General features: G+C 40.7%; 1 protein-coding gene across 2 annotated transcripts in view; it reads left to right on the top strand.

Moving 5' to 3' along the window:
- The first annotated feature begins 90 nt into the window (after positions 1-90).
- The window catches only part of XPC (xeroderma pigmentosum, complementation group C), a 49,459-nt gene continuing 26,841 nt past the window's right edge, over positions 91-22,708 (top strand). The window contains exons 1-7 of one of the 2 annotated variants that reach the window (XM_006901029.1): positions 91-193; positions 7,824-8,016; positions 10,058-10,166; positions 13,457-13,476; positions 14,431-14,515; positions 16,631-16,788; positions 17,245-17,365. In XM_006901029.1, coding sequence (XP_006901091.1) covers positions 91-193; positions 7,824-8,016; positions 10,058-10,166; positions 13,457-13,476; positions 14,431-14,515; positions 16,631-16,788; positions 17,245-17,365 — 789 coding nt within the window. Of the gene's footprint in view, positions 194-7,823; positions 8,017-10,057; positions 10,174-13,352; positions 13,477-14,430; positions 14,516-16,630; positions 16,789-17,244; positions 17,366-22,708 lie in introns of both variants that reach the window. The other variant, XM_006901028.1, reaches the window with a different exon arrangement.

The raw sequence follows: 22,708 nt of genomic DNA, 5'->3' as shown, positions 1-22,708 counted from the left end.
CTAGGTCCGCTCCGCCCAGGGGCGGAGCCTGCGCCCTGCACCTCTGGTCATCTCGGCGTGTTGCTTGCGGATCGAATCTGACCGGCGGCAATGGGTCGGAAACGTGCGGCCGGCGGGGCGCGAGGGCGACGCGAACAGCACGCACGGAAAGCCAAAGACCAGCAGCCGGAGCGGCTTGAGAAGGAGGATGCGGGTGAGAAGGAGGCCTGGGCAGACTGAGGGGTGCGATGCTGCGGGAGGGCGGGGACCAGTCTGCTTGCATAAGACGGGCTTTCCGGGCCTCTAGGGAGGAGGCGCAGCCAGCGGGGCTGTTAGGTGTCCGCTCCGCTCTCCCGGTCTTTTGTCTTCCACGCGGGAGTGCGTTGCGCCCCGCGCCATTCCCGCTAGCCCCACCTGAACACGAGCTCAGCCTCCTCCTTCCTGTTTACCCACTGGGTAAAGTCTAGTCTCCCCGCAGGTGTTCTAGGCTGAGTGGAGAAATGTTGCAGTTATTTTTGCATGTCTCTCGAAGACAGACCGGGACATGCATTGCTTCTTGTGTGCTAACTGCTTGTATATCTTTACTTAAATCTCATCTCTGACTTCCAGACTGAGTTCTGAAATGACTTTGATGGACCTCCTGGATGAGAAGAAACTTTAACTTAACCATGTTGTTATTTTGTGTTGTCAATTTCGATGGAACTTACTCATAAACTGACTCTTCAACAGGTTTTCCTTCTCTTTTGGAGCACCTGGTGGATTCGAACTTCGTTATTTCCCGGGATTGCAGTGCAGCTTCTTACCAACACAAGGGGATTGAATTTCCCTTTTAAACTTTTGCTTCCCCAGTTTTTCTCATTTTAGCAAACGATCCCTTTTCCCACTTTTAAGGCATAACCCTTCTTTCCTGCGTTTTTTATTAATATACACATAGCCAGTTTATCAAGTCTTGTTGGTTCAGCTGTGAAATACATCTTAAATCTGACCACTTCCTTTCCGTGGCTTCAGCCCTCCGTGACTATACCATCACATTCTGATCGCTGCTTGCAGTTGACTCTTTCCTTGTCTTCCTTGCTTTATTCCTTTGCAGTAAGTTCTCCAACCTGCAGAATCAAATCATGCTCTGCTTCAAATTCCATGCCTTCTCATTTCTCTTTAACCTAAAATTCAAATACCTTGTTTAAAAAAAAAAAATCCAAAATCTTTGCTATGCACAATCTTACATAATTTTGGTTTCTACTGACACTTCCATTTTCTCTGACCATTGCTTTACTTGCCAAATATACTTCTCATTGGTCTCCTTTCTGTTTTCTAACTTGCCAGATAATTTCTGACTTTTTTTGGTGGTGTTCTGCCTGCAATGCCGTCCTGTGGCTCAGGGCCGGTCTTTCAGGTCTCAGTTTAGAGAGAGCTTGCTGCCTACAGTGGTCTGATCCTGTGTAATGATTTTGGCTGCCATCAAGTTAACTGACTCACAGCAACCCCATGCACAACATAACAAAATACAACCAGATCGTGAGCCATCCTCTCAAACTCTGTCAGTCATCAGTGGATCTCATCGAAAGCCTCCTTTTTAATTGGCCCTCTTCTTTACCAAGCACGACATAGTTCTCTAGCTAACAGACCCTCCATGACCAAAGGATGTGAGAACGAAGTCTTACCATCTTCCCTGCTAGCCTTCTTCAAAGACAAGTGTATTTTTAAGAGGCCACGGCATATTCAGTATTCTTTACCAAAACCACAAATTAAAGTCACCATTTCTTTTTTGGTCTACCTTACACAGTTTCTGCTTTTCCCATACATATGAGGCACTTGAAAATACCATGACGCCACCTTATCTTAGCCTTTGCTCTTTAGCACTTTAAAGAAGTCGTTGGCAGCAGAAACTCATTTGATCTTAACTGCTGTTTCCAAGAGCATTGATTGTAGATCCAAATAAAAGGAAAACTTCTTAAGTAGCAGCATCCTGGTTATTGCCCTTATAACCTGTGTTATAATCTAGAATGTTCTTCTTAATTTATTTGCTTCTTTTCCTTTGTCTAGCTCAATAGAATTTAAGCTCTGTAAAAGTGCAAAAAGGAGTCTCCTTGGCTGCTTTATGTTTTACCCTCTTCTACCCTTATCCCCACACAAAGAAAGTGCTCATTATACTGTAAATAATTGCCAAGTCAACTGCTAGGAGAACAAACAAGTTTGTCCTGGAGAAGGTGAAGCCAGAATGCTCCTTGGAGTCAAGGATTCTGAAGCTTCATCTGACATACTTTGGGCATGTTGCAAGGAGGGACTGGTCCTTGAAGAGGGACATCATGTTTGGTAGAGTAGAGGGGCAGCAAAGGAGAGGAAGACCTTCCATGAGATGGATCGATTCTTTGACTGGAGTGGTGGGAATGAATGCGTTTGAGATGGTTAGGTTGGTACAGGATAGAACGGCGTTTAGGGCTCTTGTACATAGGGTTGCTATGAGTCACAAATGACTCGATGGTACACAACAACAACAACACACTGTAACGGTTCCAGGAGTCGCACATTTAGCTAGGAACAGCAAGAGTTCCTGTAACACTTAGCGTTGGTGATTCTGTATATAAGATTCTGTATGTAGTAGGAAGTAGTCATGGCAGTAATCCATAAATTGGGTGATTTACCTTACAATTAGTTGTATGAGTTTTATGCATTCTATCATGTGCATTCACTCATCTGTCCCATCAAATGACATTAAGTAGCTGCTGTGTGCTATATACTTAGGTAGGTCATGTGGGAGGCAGTAGTAGGGGAGCTTGAGGTATAGTAATGTTAGTGTGACATTTGCACACAAAATATCCATATTCATTACCATGGAAGAAGACGTAAGAGGCTGTGTAGCCTTTTGTAGCTTCACCAAATGAGGTCATTTGCCAGGGGAGATTGGGAAATTCTCTCTGTAGAAGTTATGTTTGATCTGTGACTTTAAGGTAATGTTTCAGAAAGTGGCCATTAAAGGCACCAGGGGGAATGTATTTTGAACATATTAGTTAGTGTTTAAAAACTAAAGGCTTTGCTTGGATGGAATTCCTGTGTGGTGTTCCTCACAGCTTAATACTTCCCCTATAGCTCTAACATTTAGTAATTATGGACGTTGGAGTAAATTCTTTTGAACAAATAACATAAGCTTTCTGAACCTTATCTCAGAAGCTTAGTATTATCTTATGGGGTGATGATGAATGTTCATCGAGATAGCATAGACAGCTTTTGGTACATATCTAGTTCCAAGCTAAGTAGTCATTTGAGTTACTTAATATCACTCTGTTTACACATAAGTGTCTCAGGCAGCTTCTCAAGAGAAACAAGATCAGTGACATATATAAATATTTATACGTCTGTATAAATAGTTATATATTTGAAGGAAATGACTCATAATTGTGAGGAAATAGCTTATGCAACTCTAGAAGCTCACCAATGCCATATCCATGGACGGGGTGACACCGAAGACCTGCTGGCTCACATAACTGCAGTGGCTGATGGACCCAAAATCTGCAGGCCAGACAGTGGCCCAGAGACAGGCAGAAGCAGGGTTAAGTCCCCAAAACTGGTGATCAGGCAACAAGAGTGCAAAGTCGAGAAAGAGAGTGAGCTTTGCCAGAACATTCCATTTATTTACTGGAAGCAAACCAGACTCGCTTATGTCTATCCTAACTCATAGCGACCTTCCATCAAGTTTCTGAGGCTGTAAATCTTAACAGGTGGCAAGTGTGTGTCTTTCTCCCTTTTAGTCACTGGTGGACCCAAACTTTCAGACTTGGTGTGGCCTTTTGGTTATAGAAACATGCTTGTGGATTCCTACACCGCGGTGACCAGAGGATCACACTGGTGATTCCTACCCTTGTGAAAGAACTGTGTGCTCAGCTTAAGCGAAAGTGGCCAATTAGATCTGAATTGATTCAAGAAATCAGAAAACTAGAAAAGAGCCTCTGAAGTCTCTGCCACCAAAAAAACCCCAAACACAACAACGAAACACCAACCCAAACAAACAAAAATACCGCATACAGCAAAGAGTAAAATGAACAAAAGCCAACCGTGTTTCTACCTTGAAGAAATAGCCACAAGTAAATATTGGTAAGTGGTGCAGTCAGTAAGCAGTTGTGCTGTTAACCAAAGGCCAGCCCTCTGGTTTGAATCCACCAATGGCCTCAGGATAGAAAGGAGCTCCTGTGCAACTCACAGACTGGGAAACCAAGTGGAGAGTTAGCTGTGTGCTGATTCTAACTTCAAAGCAATGAACTGACTTGAAATACTGTTACATTTCCTTTCAGTATCTGTTTTGTTTTTTTATTGTTGAAGCAACCCTGCATCCTTAATATTCTGTATCATCTTCCTTTGTCTTAAAAATGAATGGATTCTATTTCATTGTGTGATTATACTATAATATTTAGGGGTTACACAGCTAATAAAAATGGGTTTATAAACAATGACACCATGAATAACTTTTTTGTTCAGGCCCCCTCCTCTCCTAGGGTCACTGTGGGTCACAGGTGACTCAATGGCACAGAACAATAACCACCTCCTCCCCCTTTTAACTCATCTTCTTCTCTCAGTCCCTGGAGAAGGACATTCATGTGTGGAAAGTAAGAGGTCGGCAGAAGAGAAGACCAGCCACTGGATAGACACAGTGACTGCAACACAAGCACAGCCGAGTTTGTACAGCGATTGCTGGATTAGGTGGAGTGTCACACATGGTGGTGGAAGGCTTTCAGTCATTGTGAGTTGAAGCCACTTGGTAACAACCACCACCTGGGGACCAAGAAAAACAGATACTGGGTAAACAGCTTAGTGGATGGATGGATAGGGTGAAGAAAAAGACACAGTACAATGAGGATTTGGTGAGCTGTTGCGATAAATGGCATTGAGCCGTTGTAATTAATATTATAAAACAAAATGTATATGAATGAGTGAGCGCCATTTTTTAAAAAATATATAACATACATATACATAACCTTTTCATCAACCAGACAGAATAGTAGAAAACAAATGGTACCTCTGAAGTGTCCTTCCTTTCTGTGAATGTGTAGCATCTTTGGTTGGTAATAGAAAGCCTTAAGGCCATTGTAAGACCTAGAAATTCTCATTTGAGGGTACTCAGATAGATGGTCAGGCCATAAACTCTTAAGTACCATCTGAATGGTTTCCAAATAAGAAATCATTTCACACATCCTAAGAAATGCATTTTGAAACTGTGTTTTGTAATTTCACTGTTAATTTTCACTGTAATATCTACTCCTTGCTTATTGACATGGTTAGGTTCCAACACCAGGCCATTATGTGAACAGGAGGGGATGACTACATCATTATATAAGTAGTAAACTAAATTATACAACCACTGGACCCAGCCAGGCTGACACATAATCATAATCCCCACAGCCAGTATTCTTACCTTGCTCTTCAGCATTCTTTTCTGCCAAACTTGGGTTGCTTATATGCAAAATAGTATATTGTCATAAAAGGCAAAATACTGGGTAAAATAGGCAATAGATGAGGAATAGGTGATTGTCCTTTGTTATCCAGTCATTTTTATCTAGAATTAGAGTCCTTGTAATGTGAACTCTATTTAAATTAAATGATAATTTAATTTTGAACAAAAGGCCATCTTTACTGAACCTCCCATCTCCCTTGCACAAGTACATCTGAGTTTTAAATTTCCTGCTTTAGAACAGTTAGCAGGCAGCTCTGGTGACATCGTCTAGAGGAAGTTTTGCTACTAACCCAAAGGCAGCTCTGTGCAGTTTACAGTACAGAAACCCTGTGGAGGATCCGCTGTCCATCGACAGTGAGTGACTGTAGAATCAGCACGACAGCGTGTAAATGAAAGACAGTCATAACTTTGATAATTTTTTAAATTTTGTATATTGATTTGCATACAAAGTTCATATGCATTGTGTTTCACACTAGCCTTCATTCACATTGTGGTTCATACAGTCATTCCCATTCATTATGTTTTCTAAAATTAATCACCAATTGTAGGGTCACACAGTTTGTGGGAGGAGGGGGAGCTGTAAAGGAAATGGGAAAGATCCAGTGGGAATCTGGAAAGACAAGATAATTAGCTTAATACAAAGGCATTACCTCTCTGGAGGAATGAACCCACAGCAGTTCTAAGGGGGAGGGAGAGGCACACTCTTCTTGTGCAGTTTAAAGTCTCTGAAAACCCACTGGAGGGTCAGCTGTGAGATGGTTGTGACTGCATGGCAGTGAGTTGTTGAGAATGTCAGTAAAAGCCAAACTATTTTTGTTTTCTAAAATTAACTGAGGCAGGGTCATCCAAAGACAAAGGAGGGATGATTTCTATCAGCTTGATGACTTTGGAGGGAGTATACCTTGAGTATATTGCAGGAGGGGCCAGTCCCTAGAAAAGATTTCAGGCTTTGAACAGGGGAGGAAGATCCTTAATGAGAAGGACTGACACAGGGACTTCTCTAATGGCCTTGAGCACAGTGGAGATGGTGAGGACAGTGCAGGATCAGGCAAGGTGTAGAGCAGTTGTGTGTAGGGCCACTGTGAGGCAGGTGGACATCATGCCCTCTAACAATAGCAGCGTGTTTGCAAAGTGGAAAAATACCTCCCTTTCCCTGTTACTTATAAATTATTTGTTAAAATTAACTTCCTACTCTAGTTCTCTGTGAATATGCAAGATATTTGTAAATAGCCTAATTTGACTTAAAAATTTGTTCACTTTTTAAAAAAATTATTTTGTTCTTGAGAGAATACATAGCAAATTACACATCAAAACATGCATCTGTTTCTTATGTGGACAGTTCAGTGACTGGTGGCATTATCCAAGCTGTGCAACCATCCTCCTGCCGTCCCTTGACTTTCTTCCATTCACATGAACCCACTGCCCCTGAGTTTCTTACATAATCTTCACAATTTATTTTGTTAATTTGATCACAAATAGATAAATCTTGGAAAAGCACAGTGATTGTGTTGGTGAAGTTTGTGTGTCTACTTGGCTACCTAGGAAATTCTGATTTGACGATTGGGATCTGATCAGTCCCTTGATGAGGTTGATGTGAATAATCGGTGCATGAGGGGACGAACCGCATCACAACTGCCAAACTAGAGAATCCTAGGCAGCTAGAGGGGCACACCTTAAGCCATCATACTGCTCAAGGCCGATAGTCTTTCTAGTTAAGCAAGTTGTTTGCTTTTAAGAAGACTTAGGTTTAAAGTTTAGAGATTACCTCTGGGCAGTAATTTTAGTTCACATTTTTATAGTTTAGCAAACTCAAAATTTAGACTCACTGCCTTTTAACAAAACATAACTAGAATTATTTTATGAAATGATATTTTTTAATTTCCTAATTTATTGAAATAGTTGATTAAGAGTGGCATATGGGTAATAGCTAATTGTGTTTTCATCAGACTTTGCTTTTGAAGGATGTCAGAAAAATTGATTAGTAGAAATAAGGTGGTGAAACTCGGACATGGCTATGAATGCAGTATTTCATTCAGCAAGAGTGAATTATCCCTGAGGCAGAGTATTAGTCTTGGCTGCTAATAGAAAGGCGTTAATGGGTTCATGGATCTTTCCTTGCTAGAGAATAACTGGAATTTAGGTTTGGGACTTAGATTTTACTTGAGTCATCTGTGACTCAGATTAGTAGACTAACGTGCTGGCTAAAATACATGACTTTAATTATGAATATAGACTACACCAAAGGTGGGAAGAGACTGCGAACTGGTTGTTGGTGTTAGGTGGTGGGAGAAAGGATTTGGAGAGATGTTACAGAAGACAACTTTTCATAACACTGCTTGCTAAACCACACAGCCTCCACCTTTCTTCATATTCTTCACCTCATGTTTTCTTGGTCACCCAGATGTTTTTGAGGATGAGAAACCCCCAAAGAAGGCGCTTCCCAAAGCTTCCCAAAGAAAGAAGAGAGGCCGAAGTGATCCTGGAGAACCCGCTGATGATGGACCAGCAAAGAAAAAAGTGGCCAAGTCAACTTTTAAATCCAAACACCTCAAAGTTATAAAGAATGAAGCCCTCAGTGATGGGGAGGATTTCAGGTGAGCTGAATGTAAAGCTTTGGCTAGATCTTGATTGTCCTGATCAGAGAGAGATGTGGAAGTAGTAAAACTTGACCTCTGTATTTCTTGTTGAGGCCTATGGGGAAAAAATAGGAACTTTAAATCTAGATAGTGCAGGCTAATAAGAGTTTGAACAAATCTTTGTGATTCTATAGTTTACTTCCTAAGTTTTTTCAGATGTCCAGAAGATAGTGAAAGCTGAGAGAAGGTATTCACTCATGATTACAGTTATGTGGGGGCAAAACCAGGTTAGAATCCAGGTCTTCTGGCTTATGGTCCAATGTGTTTTACCACACAAAAGCATTTTTTTCACTTATTGTCCAGTAGGAATCAACTCCTAGCCCAACCTGCAGTAGGTTTTCAGAGGCTATAAATCACACGTGAGGAGATTGTCTTTCTTTTTCCCATGGAACAGCTGATGAATTCACACCTGTTTGAGTTGGCAATACAACTCCTTACCCAGCAGGCCACCAGAGCTCCCTTACAAAAATACAAGGTACCCGCCATCCCAGCTTTATCTCGGATACTCTCCTTTGTCTTAACACTTTGTTCTTGTCCAACTGAACTTCTCGCTTACTCATTACATTCTCATACTTTGCTACTTGTAAGTTGTATTAGAACTATTCATTCTACTTGGAATGTTTTCCTCTACTTTGAAGATGCAAATCAGAAGCCAGCTGCTCTAAAAAGTCTTCACTATCTCTTCTCCCTTTCCTCTTCCGATTTCCTACAGAATTTCTTAAGGGGAAGTATGCTGTGCCTGCCTTATATTACCCTTATTGTGAACATAACAAATATCCCTGCATGCTGTACATGCTATCCCTCAGAGAGGGGGGTTCATTTTTGTATACTCTGTAGCATCCAGAACAGGGCCTTTTTGCTGAAACTGGCTAGTCAGTATTCCAGTAAATAAACATACTTATCTGTGAACATAAATAAGTCCAGTAAGCACATGATTTCCTGTCTCTTCCTTGCCCAAAAACAAGCGCTCACAACCTAACATAAGCCCAGCATCTTCACCAGTACTGACGCAGGATCGTTGTCCAGCAGAGGGCAGCAGTGGAGAGGAGCATGGCTGAGCATGATTATCGGCTGGACTTTTGTGGTGCAGTGGGTTTCTCATGTACGTGCCCTTTCTGGCCTGAGGTTTATTATTCTGCCAAAGATAATTGTTTAGGCCACAGTTTGCTCCTGTTAGTCTCTCTTATGTACCTAAAAGGGTTTGGACAGTTGACTATACAAATACAAACAAAGCTCACAGCCAGTGAGTCTGTTCTGACAGTGACCTTGTAGGACAGAGTAGAATGGTCTCATTGCATTTCCAGGACTGAAAATCTTTACAGGAACTATTAGTATTAGTTATTATTACTATATAGTATTATATTACTATATAAGAATTATATATTATATAATATTATATATTATTATTCGTATATGTACGTATTAGCTACAAGTTAATCTAGAGCCAGTATTGAGCTCATTATTTACCTCTGTAGCCATGCCCAGCTGGCCATCCACGTTTCTTTTTCTGTGATATACCTGTGCTTAGGGCACTCCAGTGGCATAGTAGTAAGGAGCTACACTGCCAAACCAGAAAAATCCGAGTGGGCACATAGTAGGTGTGGCAAGTATGAGTTCTGTCCTTCCTGACATCCAGATCCACAGTGTATGCATGTATCATCACTCCTGCAAATCACATTATTAATCATGTTTCTTCTAGCGTTTTTTGGTGGTGTTTTTTTTTTCCTTTTCTCAGCACAGCAGTTTTCTTGGACTCAGCATTAGGTTGCTGTAGTTTGTGTTTTCACAGCACATCTAGTCTCTGACTGATGCTCAGGGCACATCTTACTGAGCGTTTGAGACCTCTTCTCTGAGAAATGAGGCTCAAAGACTCACCAGCCATCTTAAAATCATTGCAGCACAGAAGGAAGAGTTGTTGTCAATTTTATTTAGTTTACCTGTAAACCCTAGACTAACACAACCTCTTTTCTCCATTTTTTTGTGTGTGATCTTTCCTCAGGAATTTCCCAGGTGCCCTCAAAAAGGCACAGCATCTGAAGAGAGAGGCTACTGTTGACAAAGAGAGCAGTGAGGGAGAAGGAGATGAGAGTGAAGATGATTGGGAAGAGGTGGAAGGTAAGATATCTCTCTTTGCTTTCAAAACAGATTGTGCATTTTTCTCTTTGATTATATTGGAGTATAATTGGTTATTGCAATCTTTTTTTTTTGTCTTTACAGAAAGACTAAAGATAAGAATGCTTTAGGGACTTACTAATTAATGACTAAGTTAGCATAGAAAGACAGCCTTCTGGTGACTGTTAGTAGAGTAGACATGCTTGTTGTTGTTGCTGTTGTTATGTGCTGTCAAGTCTCTTGCGACTCATAGCCCTGAACCCTGCTCTATCTTGAGCCAATCTCATTGTCTCTGGCACACTCACCTCCACTACCCCAGTCACAGAGTCAGTCCATCTCATCGAGGATCTTCCTCTCTTGCACTGTCCCTCCACACTCCCAAGCATGGTGTGTCTCTCCAAGGACTGATTCCTCCTTGCAACATGCCCAAAGTAGAGAGGTGCATATTTAGTAGAGCAGAATTTTGAAGTAAGCTAAAGTTTTTCTCACTAATAACACTCAGAACACACCAAAGGCCACTCTATCCCAATGCTGTATTATGAAAGAATCCACTTGGTCTCTAGTCCAAAGTACAGCCCTTGTATTTGATTGTTAATTTTTAATTAATTTAAAACAGTGCTTCTTTATTCACCCGTTTACAGTTTCCCCCCTTTTCATAATGCTGCCTTTTTTAAGAGTCCTGGTGTTTGGTTTTCTAGAATGCCTCACTTTCTGCTATTATCTGATTAATTTTTTCATGTTAATTGTTAAAGATGTTTCAGTATCCACTGTCTCTGTTATAAACTGTAAGTCCGAAGACTTGATTGGGTTTATTATTAAACATTTTGGGGGGTACTGCAATCCCAGAGGTATACAGTTCGAATCTACCAGATGCTCTGCTGGAGAAGGAGGGGCAGTCTCCTCCTGTACCAGTCAGATCTCATTTGACGGTACACACACAAAAAAAATGATAAAATAAAAATAAATTTTAAAAAATAAAACATTCTGGGGCCAAAAATATTTAACAGTGGCGCTTTGTATTTCCTATTGCATCTGTTAAGAGACACCTACTGTTAGGTAAGGGGCCCTTGGTGATGTAGTGCATTCCTTATTGGTCTGCTACCCAAAGTTCATTGGTTGGAATCGACCAGCCTCACTGAGGGACAAAGATGGGCCTGCTGTAAATGTTTACAGCCTCTGAAGTCCAGTAGAGGATGCTCTCTGTGAGATAGTGTTGAGAGGAGCCCTTGTGGTGCTTAAAGTGCTAAGTTGCTAACCAAAAGGTCATTGGTTCAGACATACCAGTTGTTCTACCGGGGAACCATGAAGCTGTCAGCTTCCATGAAGATTTGCAGCCTTGCAGACCCTATGGGGCAGTCTGCTCTGTCCTGCATGGTTGCTGTGTTGATGGGACAGCAGTGAGTTAGGTGTTAGTTTTGGATGTCAGGTTGCCCCTCCATTAGTGATGCTCAGTTTAATTACTCGATTAAGGTGGTGCCTCCAGATTGCACCATACTTGTAAAGGTATATTTTTCCCTTTTAAATAATTGGAGTGTTGCATTGTATAAATATCTTGATCCCTGGTAACTTCTTTACTTACTAATATTAACATACCTTGATGTCCTAGATGAAAAAGGATTATAATATTTGAGAATTGCAGCATAATTGTTTTGTTCTATAGTTTCATATACATTTGTTAGCTGGCTTTTATTTGTAAAGAACTTTTAAAAATTTTGTTTAACTATTTATCCTTAATATACTTCTGTACAGAAGGACTTCCCCTTTTAAAAATTGTACTTAACCCTTTATTTTTAATATGCCTGTAGGCTTAGTTCTGGTGGCCTAGTGGGTAGGGAGTTGTGCTGCTAACCCAAAGGTCGTGTCTCTCAGGTAGTTCAAATCCACGAGCAGTTCTAAAGGAGAAAGATGAACAGTCTCTTCTATGTGACATAGAAGCCTCTGAAAATCCACTGGAGGGTCAGCTATGAGTAAGTTCCAACTCAGCAGCAATGAGTTTTATAGACTTAGAGGATTTTATATTTCTTCCCTAAATTCAGATTATGTTGTAATTAGTTCTCACTCTGCTTTTTGAGCTTTAGGATATATTGAGCTCGCAGGAGCCCCGTTAGACTACTTAACTATGTCCTTTGACATGCCCTATTTCCTGGGATAGCAAGATGTTCAATACTCACTTTACACCTTTTTTTTTCTTTTTTTATCTAGGCCTGAAATAATCAGCCATTTTTCTCCAGGACATTCTGATTCATTTTAGTAGAGAACACTATCCAGACACTAAGATTTTGGCGTTAAGTGTGTTTATTGCCAATGTGGCATCATTGCTTCTTCGCCCAGAGTCTCTTTTAAAAGTATGTTTGCCAGTGAAGTTCATAATTAGATCAAGTTTGACAAACTAATTCTGGTTTCAGCTAGTGTGTATGAGAAGTATGAGTGATAAAGAAACACTCCTTGTCATTTATAATAAGAGGAGGAAACAGACTTCTAAATCATGAGTTTATTCAAAACAAATTGTGATAATGTTTTAATAATGCAGAGAATAAGGAGATTTGGAGATTGCTCCCACTTGGCTTTATTTTTAGGAAGGAAAGTAGCTGATGTTAACTTGGGTCTGTATCTGAACAAGAAGGACGGAACAGTCTAATCTGGTTAAGATTTGTGGCCTAGGAAACCATATGAAGGGTTCCCATGAGTCGGGATCAATTTGGCCGCAGTGGGTTTTTAGACTAATAGTTGATTGAATTCAGTATCTCTATGCCTAACATTTCTCATTTAAAGATTACTTCTAGTATTTCGTGGGTTAAAGGAGATAAATTTATGTAAACTACTTAGCTCAGTACTTGACACTTTGTAGGATCTTGAAACACCATAGGAGTAGTTATTGCCTCTGGACCTGGCATCCATTTCTCACTTCCCAGCAGAACCTTCGTTTGTTTGTTCAATATGATAGCTGCTACTGTGATTGTTGTTGTTATGTACCGACGAGTCAGAACTGACTCACAGCTGACCCTCCAGTGGATTTTCAGAAGCTTCAAATGGCATAGGAGGAGATTGCACATCTTTTTCCCACAGAGCAGCCTTTGGATTCAACCCATGTGCCTTCGACTTGACAGCACAGCTCTTTGCCACTAAGCCACCAGAGCTCCCTATTATTATGATTATTGATTTTTAAAAATTATTATTGATAGAGCTTAGTGAACCTGTGCCAGGTGACATGGGAGAAAATGCAATCTTCTCTAAATCTGTTCTGCCTGTGAATCCTGTGGAGATAGAGATTGAAACCCCGGAGCAGGCTAAAACCAGAGAAAGAAGGTAAGATTAGGTACTTGCTTCCATGTACCTGTCATACATAGTGGACAGCCACTGCTACTTATTGAGAAGCTCATAGGAAGCCAGGGAGGAACAGCAGAACAGTCAGGAAACATGGCTGAGAGAGCCCTGGACTTACCTTTAGATTTGAGTAAGAAACTTTGTGTCCTAGCTGGGGCAGGAGGTAGAGAGAGGGAACTCTAGTATGTTGAAGGTCTGTTCTATGCCTTGGATTCTGCAAGGTGTTTGTTATCTTACTTTTTAGATCAGTATTGTAATGAATAAACCAGAAGCTCAGAGAGGTTAAGAAACTTCCCAGGAGTCACTCAACAATAAGTGGAGGCGTTGAACTCTCAGTCCATGTCAGTCTGATGGAACACTCAAGATTTTTCTACCCTTCACACTGCAGGAGTTGAGGCAGTGCCCCACCGTGATAGAGAACCCTCCTTCCTTCTTAGGCACCCCATTGCCTCAACAGCTTCTGGAAGCTTGGGACGGTGGAACCCAGCTCTTGGTCTTAGGTTCCCCAGTGTGATTAGCTTATTGTTAGGCACAGAGTCAGGAGATAATAAAATTCACTGAGTAGGTTTTCTTGAAGATGCATTGGACACCAACATGAAAGAATTTTATGCAAAAAAAAAAAATTTATACCAGAAGAACACCATATACAAATGAATTTAACATAAAAGTAGTAAGTGCTTAAGAGAAAAGTAGTACTCAGTAGGCTAGAGAAGACATCTTAGAGGAAGGGAGTTCTGAGGCAGAGAATGTGGTAAAGCTAGAGTTTGGCAGTCGTATGCAGCAAGTTATGTGCAGAAAATGCCAAGCTTGCAGATTTGCTAGAGTAGCCGAGCCTTCTGCTGTAAAGCAGAGAGAGTGAGTCGTGTCATGAATAAAAGGAGTTGGCTGGTGGAATGGGTCTGTTTTCAGGTCCCTGCTTTGATTTTTTTCTCACAGTGAAAAGATAAGAATGGAGTTTGAGACATATCTTCAGAGGATGATCAAACGCTTCAGTAAAGAAGTTCATGAGGATACGCACAAGGTAAGGGTAGAAAATCAAGAGAGAGGGCCCATTTCTCCTCTTTGACAAAGTAGGATATTAATAGTGTAGAGTCCTGCAGGAAGAAAGATGGTAGTCTCCTCCCATGCGATTAACTGCCTCTGAAAACCCACAGGAAGGTCAACTATGGGTCAGTTCTAACTCTATAGTAAACAATTTACTTCCAGAGCTCTAGTGGCATAGAGGGTGGAGACTACTGCTCACCTGGAGGTGGTGCCCTCTCTGGCCGTTTGAATCCACCAGCTGCTCCTCAGGAGAAAGATGAGACACTCACCTCCTGTGTCTACAGCCTACAAAAACCCACTGGAAGGTCAGCTCTGAGTCAGTGCCAACTTGACAGCAAGAAAATTTTGGCATTTTTTTACTTATGAGAATTTAAGTGCATCTCTTATTCCCTCTGAGCCTTGGTTTTCTCATCCATAAAATAGAGTGATAATAGTGCCTCCCTTATATGGTTGCTGTGAAGATTAAGCAAAATATTGTATGCAAAGCACACAGCGTGAATTGATGATTCTAATTTAAGGACCCTGTGAACAGATCAGAATTCTGCCTGATCCTGCGTCATCTGCCCTGCTCAGGTCTGTTGTTGCAGCACCTGTGTTTGTCTACTTCACTGAGGGTCTCTTCCTTCACTGACACTACTTTTCTCAGCCTGAGGTCTTTTTCCAAGGACTGTTCCTTCCTGACAACATCCCCAGTCTGTGAAGAAGCTTCACCATCCTTGCATCTAAGGAGCACCCTGGCTGCCACTTTTTCCAAGGGTGATTCATTCTTTTAGTAGGCCACAATGTATTAACATGCAGGCACTGAACAGTGTGTGTGTGGTTCTGCAATCTCCTCCTGTTACTTTTTAGAGCATCAGTATTACTCTCACCTGAAGTCCCAGTGACTTCTGACTTTAAGTGTTAATCACTGAACATTAGCAAAATACTGGGTGTTGGAGGATGGAGGCTTGTATGAAGCTTATTCCTTCCCCTTCAGGACTTTAATCATTTCACAGTTGGAACAAGAAAGATCTCAAAGCAGTACTGTGTGACTGTAGATCCAGAATAATAAGATGAGTGTGCATCTGAGTAGCTGAGGAAAGTTCTGTTTAAAATAAGGACTAGGTCTGGGACCTGGAGAAATGAGAGCTTAGAGATACTGAGGACTGGAGTCTGGAAAACTGCTCTAGGATTACTGGCCTGAGGGAAGTGGTGGAGCCCCCAAAACTGTAGCCCTTAGTCATCCCTCAGCTCTGGATCTGAACTTGCACTGGTGGCTTTATGCTCAGTCCCACATCAGACAGGCCTGTAACATGGACAATGCAGTAGGGAGGTGCACACACCTTGGAAAACCAACCATATGACAGTCAGGGTACAGCATCTGCCCGGGAATAAAGCACAGACGGCAAGAAGGATAGAGGAAAGGACATTTGAATGAGGGAAGTGCAGAAAGGAAGACTACCCTTAGAGTGTGGGGAGTGTCATAAAACCTATGTGAATTGAATGGAAGATCCTTTTACTCTGTAGGCGTTCACCAAAAATCACAATAAAAATAAAAGTTTTTTTAAAAGATGAAAACGACAGTCACATAATTTCAGTAGGTTATTGAAGGGTGGGGCCAGAGGTCAGAGAATGGACAGAGATGTAGGGTCAGCAGAGAGGAGGTTGAATTCCAGCACAGCACACAAGTCGAGCAGCCCGAGAGCATCTTGTTCCTGTCCCCAGCTGTGACCATCGTTGGCTCCCACACAGGCTCGCTCCCCTGTACCACCACTCACCCTTCCCATCTTTTCTCAGCAGATAGATACCAGACACTACAGCATGTCATCTGTAAATCCTTACATTTAAGTCCTTTTTAGCATGTATCTCCAGGACCCTTTAAAAAAAGAAAAGAAGCTACAGCATCATTGAAGTTCATAGACTTTATTTTTTTTAAAGGAATGAAAGACAAGATTAAAAATCTTAGGAAATAAATATTAAAAGTGTTTTTACTTTCTTGTATGTAAGAAAGACTGCATTCCTACCCATAGATTGTCTTTTACTTTGGCAGCAGAAATCTCAGCCAGTTTGAGCCTACCTTACATATTTTTTCACCTTTCCTCCCTCTTCCCAGGTTCACCTTCTTTGCTTACTAGCAAATGGCTTCTACCGAAATCGCATCTGCAGCCAGCCAGATCTGCGTGCTATTGGCCTCTCCATCATCCCAAGTCACTTTACCAAAGTGCCACTTAAAAACATGAATGTTCGCTTCCTCTCAAACCTGGTGAAATGGTAGGATCATCGCCTGGCTGCAGAGCCCTGGTGTGCGATCCCTGTTGTTCTCATGGAGTTGGGGGTTGGGGATGGTATTCAAGTCAGTTCCACACATTCCCTGAGGGGAGACCAGGTACTGAGCAGTGTGCATGGCATCAAAGAGAGGAACATCAGACGTGAGCCCTGTCCTGGCAAAGCTCCCACATGTACACTGGATATATACCGAGTAGTGAGATAGGTGCTCTAAGGGCTGTGTTTGGGGATTACAGCTCCTGCAGCAGGCTTCTCACCAAGGAGGTAAGTTCTGAGCCCGTCCTTAGTGATGAGTAGGAATTATCCACACAGCTTAGGAAGAATAGGACATAGGCAGTGAGTCTCACAGTTCACTCCCCTTTTATTGTACTTGGCTATAAAAAAGCAGATACTCCCTGCTGTGTAGACTTCTGACATAGGGAATGCCCTGTTTCTATCCAGGTTCATCGGAACATTTACAGTTAATGCAGAGCTTTCAACCAATGAGCAAGATAGTCTGCAGACTACACTGGAAAAGAGATTTGCTATTTACTCTGCACGAGATGATGAAGAATTGGTCCATGTAAGTGATGCCTGCTGCCAGCATGTTTTAATGACTATAATTAAAAATACTGGTCATATATCAGACCCCACTCCAACATCCTTTACTTATTTCTTTCATGTTTTTTTTTTACTCACATTTTATTTACTTATATTTCTTGTTCTGTCTCATAACACTCTTAATAGGTGCTAGGGCTTAAGAAAGCTGAGTACTTTCTCAAGGTCATGTAGTTGTTGGGCAGCAGAATCAGGATTGGATCAGAGTCTGAATTAAGAGCTGGTACTTTGGTGGGCGGATGTATTGAAGCGTTTACTTTTTTGTTCACATGCCCTAGAAATGTCTCTATTCATTATTTTTAAATTGCATTTCAAATTCCAGAGAAATTTTTTTGCTTCCAAATTAGACAATGAATAATAATCTTGACAGCTATTCTCTAAAATCCTTCAAACCCTGTTTCTTTACCTTTCAATTTGGATGATACCACTGAGAGGCAGCTTTGCAGTTAGGAGAGTGTGTCTTACTTTTTATTCAAGAAGAATGAAAACAATTGCGGTGGAATGCACTGATGAACTGACAGATTTTTACCACGTTTAAATATACCCTTAGCTAAGATAGTAACTGAATAAGGCAAAACCAGAGAAATAATTTTCATATCTGGAAGAATCCTAGTAATCCATATACTTGATTCATGAATCCTCAATTTCTTGTTTGTTTGGAAGCTGTCTTTAGTTTTCTTCTAATTTGGCTGAGACACCTGGCATAGCCAGAGATTCGAATACTGCTCTATCTTCCCACTGAGAGAAGTTTTAATAGCTTAATATTATCCTCCTAGATTTTCTTCTGGAGTATCTGGATATATACATTTGTTTACAATTAAAGTAAAAAATTAGTGACATTTAGTTATATACACTGTTGCATAAACACTACTTCTAGCTCCAGAACATTTTCATCTCCCCAGAAGGAAACCCTCTACCCATTAACAGTGTCTTCCCATTCTCCCTCCTCTCTAGTCCTTGGCAACCATCGGTTAGTTTACTGTCTCTGGACTTGCCTGTTTTAGATGTTTCATATATATGGAATCATAGCATGTGACCTTTTGTATCTGTTTTCTTTCAGGGCATAATGTGTTTACATTTCATTCACATTGTGGGTTATATTAATGCCTCATTTCTTTTTTCTGGCTTAATAATGTATATACGTTGTATCCATATAATGTTTATAGAAATGTGTGTGTATGTATAAGCCTACCTTGTTTCTCCATTTGTCTGTTGATGGGCATTTAGTTTGCTTCCACTGTTTGTCTTTTGTGATTAGTGCTTCCTGTGACTGTATTTATTTGAGTACCTGTTTTCCTTTATGGTGTAGTCTGTAGGGAGTTGTGCTTGCCAACCCCAGGGCAGCACCTCTGGCAGTTCAACCCCATCAGTTGCTACAAAGGAGAAATATGGGTAATGTCCCATGCAATTTACAGCCTCAAAAACCCCACTGCAGAGTCAGCTAATGAGCTGCTTCTGACTCTGGCAATGAGTTCGAGAGCATATATCTAGAAGTGGACTTGCTGAGTCTTTGGTAATTCTACATATATAACCTTTCAAGAAAACCGCAAAACTATTCTTCACAGCAATTACACCATTTTGTATTTTCCTCAGCCATACAAAAGGGCTCTGATTTCTCCACATCTTGCAAATTTTTTTTCCATTTTTAAAAATTGTAGCCATCCTCTTATTGCCGTTATGTACCATCAAGTCAGAAGTGACCCATTGTTGACCCTCCAGCAAGTTTTCAGAGGCAGTTACCAGGGAGAAAGTTGCTGATGGAGCAGATGGTGGATTTAAACCATGTACCTTTGTGTTGGCAGTGCATTTCCTTATCACTAAGCCACCGGAACTGATACTATGATTTTTATTTCCCATAGGAGCCCTCATGGTGCAAACAGGTGGAAAGTGAAGAAATCTAATTCTGTATAGAGTTACCGTTTTAGAAACACTTTAGTGCAGTTCTCTGTCCAGTAAGGTCACTGTATTCCAGAATTTACTCTGTAACAGGAGATTGCATTTTTCTAAAAATATTGATGTTAAATGGAAGAAGTCTACTCAAGTCCTTTGCTCATTCTTGAATCAGATTATTAGTATTTTTATTGTTGAATTGCAAGAGTCTTAATATATTCTAGATACTAAGCCCTTATGAGATAGGTATTCTTGGTAATAATATTCTAATTTAATGCATGAAAGTTTTTAATTTACTTCCCAAATCCAAGATCATTGAAATTTACTTCTGTGTTTTCTTCTAAAACTTTTACTATGGTTTCAACTCTTATTTTTAGTTTTAAAAAGATTTAAATTTAGAGTTTATTTTTGTACATGATCTAAGTTAGAAGTTTAGCTTCAGTCTTTTGCACGTGAATATCCAGTTGTCCCAGTACCATTCATTGAAGAGATTACTATTTTCCCATTGCATTGCCTCCGAATTCTTGTCACAAAGCAATCAGACATAGAAAAGATGGGGACACTAAGACTAAGAAAAAAACAGAGAATGTGAAACGGGATAAACAGCTTGAAAACTGAAGCAACCTCAAGCCACGCCTCTCTGTGAGTTTATTGAGAAACAACGGGAAGTAAATCACAAAGAGAATTCTTTTGCAAATGAAGCCTAGTTTTTCTCTAGTTTCAACCTTAATGCTTAGCTCAGAAGTAAATAATTCACAAATTTAGACTCTTAATACTCCCTTTGCTGAGGGACCTAGTCGCCACTTATCTGCAGGAAGCAGCTCATTTCTTGTGATCTTTTAAAAGAGGAATTCCAATTTTGTGTTTCCTTCTATTCCTGATTAAGCATTTGATTTAACATATAACTTAATATTTGGCTTCTCACAGGTGTGTGGATTTGTTCCTGCATTCTCAATTTCCATTGATCTCTTTGTTTATCCCTAAAACATGATCACACTGTTAGGAGTACCAAAACTTTATAGTACTTCAATTTTATAGGCTTCTAACTTTAAAAGTATGAAGCTTCTAATTTGTTTTTCTCTCTCAGTTTGTTTTGGGTTTCCCCCCCAATTGGAATCTTTAGCTATTTACATGAATTACAGGATACATTGCAATTCCATATAAATTCCAGGCTTTTCCATTTCTTAAAAAAATGCTGTTAAATTTTTTAGAGGCGTCTCAGATGTGTTAGAAGTAACGTTTTCTTAATTTCTTTATATTATTAGTCTTAAGGAATTGCACTGCCAGTGCAGATGTGTGCAGTTTGAATCCACCAGCTGCTCCATGGGAAAAAAGATGGGCAGTCTCTTCCCCTGCAATTTACAGCCTCTGAAAAACCACTGGAGGCACCACTGTGGCTCAGTTCCAACTTGATGTATACAACTTTATGAAATAGAACCTTTTTTTTTTATCTTTGTGATTTGAGTATGTACGGAGTAAATTTGTTTTCCATTTAGCACTTCATGCACATTATGTTTCATGACATTTATAACAGTCCCTACACTGGAACAGTGTTACTCCCACTTCGTTTCTGGATTTCTGTTTCCATTTATCCGCCATTCCTGATCCCTAATGCCTTTGAGCTTTCTCTCTGGGCAAATACTGCCCGTTCGATCTTGTATGGTTAATTGGTCTAAAGAATGCTTTCCTTATTGAGGGTCTTGGTCACCTTATAGATATGTCTGTTCTTTGGCCAGAAGTTGAGTCATGGGGGTGATATCTGTTTGAGGCTGGAAGGAAGACTGTGGATCATAGTCTGGGAGTTCCACAAGTCTCCCTCAGATCAGTGAGGCTGATCTTTAAGATTTTAAACTTTTTTTATCTTTTTCTGCCAGTCTGTCCAGGACCTATTTTTGTGATGAGACCAGTAAAAGCCAGGCACCTTCTAGTTCTAGTGCCATCGAGTCAGAATCACCTTATATCTGATCCTCCAGTGGGTATTCAGAAGCTGTGAATCGCACGGGATGAAATTGCCCACCTTCCTTCTGAGAAGCAGCTGGTGATTTTGAACCACGTGTCCTTGGATTGGCAGCACAGCTTTGCCACTGGCCACCAGAGTCTCATTAACCCAGTGTTGTTGTGTGCCATTGAGTCAGAGCTGACGTGCCAGCAGTATGTCACATGGGAGGAGATAGCCCATCTGTCTCCTGAAGAACACCTGGTAGATTTGAACTGTATGCACCAAATAGATGTTAGGATTTAAAATGCATAGAGTAATTAATTATATAATAGAGTGGTGGTGTAGGCAGTTTAACACATATTTTCGGTTACACAATTCAGTATAATTTATGGTATTTTTTATTACATCATCTGTCTCTTCTTTTGTAATATTTTTAAGTGCCTTTGAATTGCCTATGACTTAGTGACCCTGTGAACAACAGATCTGAGCCTTGCCCTTTCCTGCTCTATCCTCACGATCTTTTTTTTTTTTAAATTTTATTTTACTATTTTTTTTACGTGTGTACCGTCAAATCAGATCTGACAGGTACAGGAGGAGATTGTCCCTCCTGCAGCAGAGCATCTGGTGGATTTGAACTGCGCACCTCCCTCCTCACGATCTTTGATGTACTAATTTGAAGCCATTGTTAAAGTCACTGTGTGATTCATCTTGTTGGGGTTTTCTCTCTCCAACTCTTCAGGAATTATGTCTTATTTCTAAGGACTAGCCACTCCTGACAACATACCCAAAGTAATTGAGACAAAGTTCCAGCATCCTTGGCTCTAAGGAGCATCTTGATTGCATTTCTTCCAAGACTGACTTGGTTGTTTTTTTGACAGGCCATGGGATATTCGGTTCTTTTTGCACCATCACAGCTCAAAAATACCAGTCTTCTATCAACCTTATTCATTGTCCAGCTGCATAGGAAGCAATTGAAAATGCCATAGTGAGACTTTTATATGTTGGATCAGGTGCAGCTGGCATCATTGCACTTTAGCATGTCTGAGAGGAACTTGACAGTAGATTTTCTTAATTCAGCATCTCTTTGGTTTCTTGGCTGCTTCTACCTTGGATGTTGATTGTGGATCTCAGTAAAATGAAATAGTTGACAACTTCAATCCTTTCTCCATCTATCGTGATTTTGCCTCTTTGTTTACAGGTGGGAATTTTTCTTTTCTTTTTTTTTCCCCCACCCTTTTTAATTTTCATTCATTCGTTGTTGCACATCTTTTTTAAGTTCACTTAAAAAATACTGTTTTGGGGAGCTCTGGTGGCCCAGTGGCAAGGAGCTGCAACTACAATCCCAGAGGCGCACGGTTCGAATCCACCAGATGCTCTGCCAGGGAAGGAGGGACAATCTCCTCCTGTACCAGTCAGATCTGATTTGACGGTACACTCACACAAAAATAATAAAATAAAAATACTGTTTCAATGCCGTAA

Source organism: Elephantulus edwardii, unplaced genomic scaffold (assembly GCF_000299155.1).
Source record: "Elephantulus edwardii isolate Elephantulus edwardi_28Jun2011 unplaced genomic scaffold, EleEdw1.0 scaffold00306, whole genome shotgun sequence".
Classification (NCBI taxonomy): Eukaryota; Metazoa; Chordata; class Mammalia; order Macroscelidea; family Macroscelididae; genus Elephantulus; species Elephantulus edwardii.
Note: the sequence above shows the minus strand (reverse complement) of the source record. Positions and strands in the feature narration are given on the sequence as shown.